The 9,036-nt window shown below is 42.0% G+C and overlaps 1 protein-coding gene across 3 annotated transcripts; it reads right to left on the bottom strand.

Moving 5' to 3' along the window:
- Positions 1-3,112: 3,112 nt before the first annotated feature.
- Positions 3,113-6,276, bottom strand: npy (neuropeptide Y). Of its 3 annotated transcripts, XR_001966063.1 has the most exons (5): positions 6,137-6,276; positions 5,083-5,283; positions 4,167-4,247; positions 3,893-3,975; positions 3,113-3,599 (listed from the first exon to the last, which is right to left on the bottom strand). XR_001966063.1 is itself a non-coding variant. In XM_018750426.1 (4 exons), the coding sequence occupies exons 2-4, from the start codon at positions 5,268-5,270 to the stop codon at positions 3,575-3,577; spliced, it is 294 nt and encodes a 97-aa protein (XP_018605942.1). In that variant the 5' UTR covers positions 5,271-5,283; positions 6,137-6,276; the 3' UTR covers positions 3,113-3,574. The 3 variants fall into 3 exon arrangements, 1 of the variants encoding a protein (XP_018605942.1); XR_001966064.2 differs by lacking the exons at positions 5,083-5,283; positions 6,137-6,276 and adding an exon at positions 4,847-5,075; XM_018750426.1 differs by lacking the exon at positions 3,893-3,975.
- Positions 6,277-9,036: the final 2,760 nt, after the last annotated feature.

Raw genomic sequence — 9,036 nt, 5'->3', positions numbered from 1 at the left:
ACGTATATGAATCTCAGTTAGTTCTTTATAAATTATAGTATAGAATTATAATTTATGTTTAACTTGATATTTCGAAAACTTGCATTCTATGGCTCTGTATATGGGCATGTCATGTGTCGTTTGAACGTTTCTTCCTGATCCTGGGGGCCAAGCGAAACCGAATGCAAACAGACTACGAGCATCATAATAAATGATTGCGGTTTCTGACAGCGGTTTTCACCTTTCTTTTAAATCATTTCGTTGAACATCACGCATAATCGCTGGTAAAATGTACATCCACTCGTTCCTTAAACGGAACTATGTAAATAAACGGAAGTTTAGATAAACCAAGCAGCAAATCAGCGATCATTCATTGTGTACGCTCTTTGGCACGCGCTGCGGGATTTACTTCTCCGCGCGGACAGCGCTGTGAGTCCCCGAGCGCGCGCCGTGTTCCACGCTGCGTCCCTGCGCGCGGCTTCGCTTCCCACACCGCGACACGACGAATGACTGAGCTTCGGCTGCGGAGCTGCTGTCCTGCTTCCTCTGATCCGCAGTTCGGTGGCTTTATGGTCTAACAGACGCCGCGGTCAAAAAAGGAAACTGAGTCTATTGCCTTTATTTTAGATCAATTTATACCCGCGTTCCTTGCAGAGTCGCCGTGGTCCGTCGCCTATCCTGGAAACAGGGACGTGAGCCGGGTTTCTTAACCATGAATGTTCCAGGTTGGCTGCTTTTCCTCGCCTTGCCACCAGGTGGCAGTATTGTGCCACTAATGACACTTCCGTCGTGGGCGCAAAGTCCATTCATTCTATCGACGTGTCAGAATGAAAATTGAGTCTCAGAGGTTCCCTTCATATGGAGGTTTTTACAGTAAGAAAAAAAGCGTTGATCTAGAGTTCACATATATTAATTGCTGCAACCTATAAATACTTGTTATATAAAAACCACGTCGGTTCTAAGTCCCAAAAAAAAATCATATTACTCAGCCTGTGGAGTAAAGAGAGAAAAGCCTGGACAGGTTAGGGAGGATATTCCTGATTGGTCAGTCACCACTTTGAAAATTAATTCATCCCCTTATATCTAATCCGCCACTTTGGAGAACAGCTGAGCGCTCGATGATGCTGCGTTTTATCCCCCAAGATCCGTTTCGTGAGAAGTGTGGCCCGGCCCAAATGCAAAGCCCAGAGGAGTACGTAGAGAACGTAACTGTGCCTTTTACCGGGTTTAGGGAAACATGGTGTTGTGGTATCAACACACTGGTGGACACATCATTAACACCTGTCTGCCAGGCTGAGCAGCGAGGGCATCGTGCCCTCTGTCGCATTCCTCTCAAAGCCCTTTTATGTGGCTTAACCACGGATGAGCTTTGTTTAGCCCTGAAAGGTTATGGAACCATAACCTAACCATAATTATGGAGGAAAGCAGTGATTCTGACACTGCAACGCTTTCCAGCTTTAGGGAAGGCAAGCTGCTGCTTTTGGTCAATGCCCTGCAGTGTCAGAATCACTGTTGAACATCCAGATACAACACAGACACCTCAAACTGAACGTTATATTTACTCATTTAGCCAATGCTTTTCTCCAAAATTACCTACAATTATTTGCCCGTTTATACAGCTGGGTAATTTTACTGGAGCCATTTAGGGTAAGTACCTTGCTGGAGGGTACTACAATTGGAGGTGAGATTTGAACCTATAACCTTTGGGTCCACGGGTAGCAGCTGTAACCTCTACACTATCAACTGCCCCCAAATTAGATAAATCACTTGCACAAATGTGGATGGTTGATGTCTAAACATTTTACACTACACTCCTTTACCCCTGGGGATATATTTCACAATATGTGTGTGTGTGTGTGTGTGTGAGAGAGAGAGAGATCCTTCCTTTGGGAAATGGGAAAGAATTCATATTTGAGAGCCGGTGTCCCTCAAAAGTCGAGCTTCTTCAACACTCGTCTCGATGGTAAAAACGTATCGCAGTTTAAGAATAAGATGACAAATTAAAAAAAATCGCACATCACAATTTATAAATAAGATGATAAATGATATAGAAAGTGTGGTGATATCCAGTCCTGCTGATTAAGACACTGAGGGAATTTAGTGTCAATTCATGCTGTTTCATAGTTTTTATTCCATTAAATCTACTTTTTTTCCTTGAATTCAAACATCTTTCATAGTTTTTACCTTGCTCAGGAGTATTATATGAGATTAAAAACAGTCATTTTTGCATCAGCAGCTCTAACCACTATGCTCTTACCTACCAACTAGCTTACTGCGGTACATAAACTTTACTGTAATGTATCATTTATCTATTTAAACTCCATAAGTCATCACTGTATAGTCCCTGGAACAATTTTGACCAAAGTTTAATATTTCACAATGGGGTGCTTGATAAAACATTGCATATCATTTTGTTCCGAGGACGTAGAATCGCTGTATGACCCTCTTTGGCACTTTTACTTTGGCAAAGGAACAAAATCAAGGTATTTTTAAGCAAACGCATTAAAATGTTTCAAATGAGGCAGTTATGTAGAACGTAAAGCAGTTAAGCGGAGTACCACAACGGACCCCGGTGAAGTAAATTGTGGTAAAATGTTACTATGGTCATTCCAGCAGGTTGGCTCAGCAGTGAAGGGCAGATACACAATCGTTTGGACTTTTATAGTATAAAGGTTATAGAATACAGAACAGAATAAAGGTAAATAACACCACATGTCAAGAACATACGGTGTTTTACCACACATTGCTTGAAGGCCAGTAGTGTGTGACTGTGTTGTCCAGGTTTTACCATAAATGTGAGTAAACAATGATCGGTATAGGCTCTTCAAAAGTTGAAAGTGAAGCTGAAAACACGGTAATCATTGACTGTCTGACTTCATAAAGTCACTTTTATGGTTATGTTCTGTTCACAGCTCACAATGAAGATCACTGAACGTAACAGGGACGACGATATCAATATTCCAACATCCAATCCATCATAAGACAGTGATACTGCAACCTACTTTGAAACATCAGCCAATTTTATGTGACTCAGCAATAAATAACAATGGGAAAATGATCTCTGTTAATAGAATAACAAAATTTAAACATGCGGTCTTTCTTTTATATCTTTGCTTCAATTAAATTCTCCACATTTCCCAGCATGCCAAACAGAACATTTTCAATAGAATTTACCATCTTACACGATGACTGGACCTAAACGACACCTTCAGTAATTACAATTCTCCGTGCAAAAAACACTGTAACCTGGACAATCAAGAAACGAGTTTATTTTTAAAGAATGCATTTTAATAATACCTTTGCACAGCGATTTTTATTTTAACAAGTCATCGGGATAAATAAGGTTCAAAGGTACCATATGTTTCCCATCAGATGGTTCAGCAGTAATTGCATGCAGTCTTGGCCACGTGAGGACCATTTGAATCTTTGCAGTGGTGTCTCGTCTGTGCTGTTAAAGTCAAGCGTTGGGACAACCGTGTGTTTTTGAGACATTGGTGTGGGGGTCTTCCTGGCAGAGTAAAAGTACCTCTGTGTGTTGTGCTGTGGCCATTGTTGGTAAAATGAGGTACAGAAGGGACAAAAATATATTCTGACATCACCACACAGGTGGGTCCTCATATCTGGGAAAAGAGAGAAACAGAGCAAAGTTTTATGAAGCACAAGTTACTCTGTGACATTTGGTCATTTGATGCACTTTAAAAAAAAATAAATAATTGTCAGCATCCAGGCACTAAGTTATTAATTATTAACATGACGGACAGCTGTAAGGACCCCCAAGGTACATGTACAATGAGATTTTGTAGCGGATCTTCCTCCCCCCCCCCCGAAATTCAGGTGTCCGTCCCCTCGTCCTCTACCCAGAATCCCATTCTGTTATCCCGTTCTGCTCTACAGCTCATTCTCTACCGCTCACCTTCTGCCTTTCACTGCTGTGCTGCCACCTGTCGTGTTTCAGTGCCATCGCTCCGTTCATCCTGAGCCTTCAGTCAAGTCATCCTATATAAACCAGGAACCATCATCTCAGGGCACTGATCCCGTATGAGCCACCCTCTGCTGCTGGATCAGTCATCCTCACACCTTTTGCCAGCCATCTAAACCCCATTTCAGTCCGGGCTATCCTGTGTCAGAGCAGCCTTTCTCTTCTGTCACTTTCCCTGTCATTCTGTCACCGCCACGGGGTGCTGTACCTGTATCGCGGGCTGTTGTCCGTGTTCTCCCTCAGCAGCAGGTCTGACAGCAGGGTGTCGGCACCGGACCTTTTCCCATACCTGCCGAAGGGAAGCCGTCAGGGCCCCTGTTTGTACATGAGCGCTCCGTTCACCGTTAGATCAGTTTCCCTTCATTCTCAGGTGCTTCTGCATCTGGAGTTTTCTTAATCGCAGTTTCTAATTGCAATACGTTTCTTACAGTTTCCAGTCTCCCAGTTAAACCCAGGCAGCAAAAACAAAGAACAGGCAATATCAGCCCAAAAAGTTTTTTTTTTTTAAATGAAATCCTTAAGAGGTGTGGCAAAACTTAAGATATTCATTGAAAACTCATAAATATAAGGTATAATTTGCGGTTTTGTTCGGCTTCACTTGCAAACTGTGAGAAATCTCGACAGGGACGTGAAGTAGCTGCTTGTCTGCTGCAATAAAGCATGATGAGGGCTGCTGTTAGTCTTAAACTCGCAAAAAAATGTCAATTTCACAAATTACTTCGGTCCAGTAGCATAACATAAGATCGCAGAAATGGCATGCGGAGTAAAAATACAGAGAACATGATAAAAGAGATTTGGTGAACTTTTCGAAAATTCACGCCTGCAGTCTTTTGCTCCACGACGTGGGAATTATTACATGGATTGGTAGAAATATTGCTGTTACTTTACCTCCTTTGTGTTATTATTCCATATATGTTCAGTTTTCAACGGGAGCTCAAATAACTGACCAGGCAGGTAAATCACACCTGCAATCAAAACCAACAGCCGCCTTTCCAACATTTTTAAATAAAATGTTATCATGGGGGAAACACTGGATTACGAAAAGCACAATAACAGTTACGTGCGCTGCATTACACCTGCTTTTCCAGTGCGCGCTCTCGTTATTACACCTGCCGCTTATTTACCTCTGTCGCGTGATGAGGTTGATGTAATGTCTCAGCGCGGAGTAATACTTGGCGAGCTCTTCGGCCGGAGCGTCCTCTCCTGGGTTGTCCGGCTTCGAGGGGTACGCGTCCGCCAGCGTGCCGAAGCACATGAGCGCGCAGAAAGCTAGAGCCGCAGTGCCGAGCCACATGGCGGGATTTGGGCGCATCTTCAGCGAGCCGCTGGGAGCGCAGGGAAGAACAGATAGAGGAGAAGACTGTCATGTGTTAAAAACAAATTTCAGTGCTACCTCGTGAGACCTTAAAAGTGTTGTCTTCATACAATTTGTACACGTCTTCCACGAAACTGTTATCGTTTGCGGTTTACTCTGTCATTTTTAGTTCCCGAATAATCAGAAAATACGTATAAACTGTAACATTTTATGCGAGGCTGGCAGCCCGACTGCATGTGCGCAGAAATTCATGCCTTGAAAGCTGCACATGTAACTTTGCGGTGCAGCAGGTGGCGTAGTGGTTCGAGCGGTTTCTTCACAATCTGATGGCGTTCGAATCTCACTCCTGCTGTAACACCCTTAGTAAACGTATTTACCCAGGATTAATAGAGTAACAGTAGCCCACTGTATCAGTCAAAACGTTACAAAACTGTATAACACTCCAAGTCACCTTGGAGACGGATGCCACTATTATTATTATTATTATTATTATTATTATTATTATTATTATTATTATTATGTCCTGCTTCGCCTATGGAAATCTTCCACTTGGGAACTTTCCTCCAAAGTAACTTTCAGTGTGAAGCAACTTAAAATGATTTCCCCATTTATACAGCTGGGTAATCTTAACTAACTAGTCAACTTGCTCAAGGGTACTACAGCAGTCGGTGGGATTCGAACCCGCCCGGGTTCTTCGACAGCTTTAACCAACAAACTTTAAGCGAAAATGAGATAAATTCAGCTGTTTTTTTTTTTTCTTTCTTTTTTAAAATCAGCAGGCCACGCGTGTCACTTCATTGTTTTGTAGATAAAATTGTTGCCTCCTGATGCTGATCATGAGTTTCGTGGTCTCGGTCACTTACACCTGTTGTTCTTGCGACTGTGCCGGTTCCGCTTCTTCTGCCTCTCTCTTCTCCTTCTGGGTTCTGTGGCTGTCAGAAGTCCAGACTGTCCCTTGCCTTCAGCGAGGTCTGCTGCGTTCGGACCCCTTCCTGGGGTTTTATAGACCGCCGCATCCTGCAAAAAGAAGGCGCGCGAGCGCGACCGCGCGGGGGGGGGGGCCGCACGAGGAAGAGACGGCGGGGGGGCTGCGCGCTCACGCTCACGCTCCAGCGAACGCAAGTTTTCTTATCAACTCCCCGCAAAGCCAGGGAAGCGTCATCACCCATTAAAAAAAGACATGTATGATAAACGTGACTGCTTAAATTCTGGCGCGGATGTGAGCGGTGAACAAATCCCTCTCCCTTTATACAGCCGCTCAGAGCTAATTAAGAGCAATAAAACTGCTAAACGCGCTACATGGCGCAGCCATAAAGTGGCAATCTGTTTCCAACGCATTCCTCATCCTGTCATCTTGCACAAATCTTAATAATCAGAGCATCGCAATGGCATCAGTGTGTTGCTCTTCTATGTCAGAGTATTACTGACTAATATAGTGTCTGTTCTGACTTTACAAACGATGAGAAATGTGATGAATGAAAATGTCCTCATGATTCATGTATCCTTGTTTCTGATGAACGGGAGACCAGAACCGGGTCACACAGCATAGGGATGGGACCAGTGCACAGAGAGAGTAGAGTACTTAATGATGTAAAGCCAAAATATTAGAGTATTTGGCACTGCTGGCTCATTGTCTAAGAAATTCCAAAAAGGTGAACAGACATTTCAGAATTTATTTGAAATATCATACAGTTCAGATGCTTTTCATGTGGAACATGTAGCAAGTTTCTAGTGTGGACCTTAGAAATATAATAAATTTCCTTGCCAGCTGCGTGGAGTAATTAACCTACATTCCATAACTTAAAAACAGAATATGGGTTGTGATTTAGCAGCAAAATAGAGGAGGACAAGTGAAACTTTTTGATAAAAATCTTTTGAATGTTTGAGCGCTGTCCCAGTAAACTTGTATCCTATGACATTCTCAGACTAAGCCTACCAGAACCAGAAGAGTACCAGGAACGGCCCTACATACACAACACAGCTCAGACGTCCTTGGGAGCATTCAAAGAAGATGTACTGTAACAAGGCAGATTTTGTGAATGAGCCTCAAGTTTTGTTTCTCGAGGCTGCGGGAGCCACAGACAAGGACGTGTAGCACGCTTAGATTATTGTAGATGGGTGAAGATCAAGGTCCCATGTCACCCTAACTGTGTCATAATAACAGGTACCAGCGTATGTTCATACTTCTTAACAAAATCTTGAGAGACACTCTCTTTTCTTCAGAGTGATGAGTGACCCGGTGTGAGTAGTGTATCTAGCAGTGTAAGTCACCGCGGTGAATAAGGTGTGTGGGCTCATAACACTACACAGAGTGTTAGCTCCAAACTCTGTAACCTTATATCAGAAACAGTTTTATTTGTAAATTGACCGCAAGAAATCGATAATTTGTGTCAAATACGAGGAGTCTACAATTCAACCGGGTGAATTTTCTGAGCTCCCTACAAATGGTCATCTTGACTATTTGTTGTAGAACAAAACAAAGTGGAAGCTTAACTAAATGTTACATTCATTATTTGTTGGCATTCTTGCCACTACATAAGAGCGATGTAAACCTTACCCCAACCAATGTAAAGTAAAAAGTCCTGAAATTTTACAGCAGAGCTCATGCGTCTTGGTGGCTTTACAGCCACTGCACTTTGCCATTGCTTCTTCTAAAACCTGCCCCAGAGAAATCATTATTCTTCCGAACTTCTCATGAAGTACTGCTTTCACTAAAACGATGAGGGTTTTCTCAGAGCAAAGACACTGAGGACAAAGAGAAGATCGTGTGTTAAACTTCCATTAAAATTTCTCCTGAAACTGATTCAATAAAATCATTGCATTTGATATGTTAACGGACATCAGAACAAGGTGGTATAAATATCACCTTCTCTGAATGGATGCAGTGTAGATAGCTGTCTGCTGTCTATGACGTGAATTCTTTGAACAGCTGTGCTTTTACTCCATAGGGGATCTTCAGGTTGTGATAATTATAATTTTGATAGCATTCAGCAGACCTCCTTTGTCCTTACAATTGTATCATGCAATATTTCAGATCTTAAACTTTCAGGATGATAATAAAGTATTTTTCTTTTTTAATACATATGATTACTTTCAAATTGTATTTATAAGCATCTACAGTATGTGCAAAGTGCAAATATTCGGTATAAAAGCTGAGGGTGGTTTCTTGCAACAAGCAGTGCACCAGTTTATTATGGCCCCAAAGCCATCAGGAGACCCCCAAGAGTATTTTTTTTTTCCCCAACTATATTCCCTCTTGCTTTTTCACAGAAAAACTTAGTTGAAAGCATGATTCGAGCAAAAGTTTCTACATTTTTTGTTATTCAAAAACTCAGAAGAATTTTGTTATTTTTATTTATTCTATTTATTCAGAGCTTTACATAATTTTTGCTATAGTTACTTATTTTGTTGATGTTATTCATTTAGTAGTTATGTATTTATTGATAACAAATTTACCCGATCAACATGAATGAAAAGTGTTCATTCCTCGAAGTATTCATTCCCTGGGGGGGGGGGGGCAAGTAGGGAGTTGCTGAAGGCCCACAAATGATCAGAAATGGGCCTGTACACGCCAGTAATTTTATGTAAAAAAGTACATCTCCGCATCAGGAGGATTTTTATTTGTGGTTTTTAAAGCTGATTACTCGAATTTCAGTAACTTGTCTGACCGACTGCTCATCATCTCCGTAAAGATGAATGTGATTTAATGTCCTCTCGGAAAAAACGGAACACAAATACAGAGCACGCTGTCTTCAGATGTGTC

This window comes from Scleropages formosus, chromosome 23 (assembly GCF_900964775.1).
Source record: "Scleropages formosus chromosome 23, fSclFor1.1, whole genome shotgun sequence".
In the NCBI taxonomy this organism is placed as follows: domain Eukaryota; kingdom Metazoa; phylum Chordata; class Actinopteri; order Osteoglossiformes; family Osteoglossidae; genus Scleropages; species Scleropages formosus.
This window is presented reverse-complemented; position numbering and strand designations above follow the sequence as displayed.

Coding starts and splice junctions, on each gene's coding strand:
- npy (XM_018750426.1), bottom strand. CDS start 5,270: ATGCGCCCAAATCCCGCCATGTGGCTCGGCACTGCGGCTCTAGCTTTC. Junction 4,248..5,082: donor AACCTCATCACGCGACAGAG/GTAAATAAGCGG, acceptor TCCCTTCGGCAG/GTATGGGAAAAGGTCCGGTG. Junction 3,600..4,166: donor GACAACAGCCCGCGATACAG/GTACAGCACCCC, acceptor CTCTTTTCCCAG/ATATGAGGACCCACCTGTGT.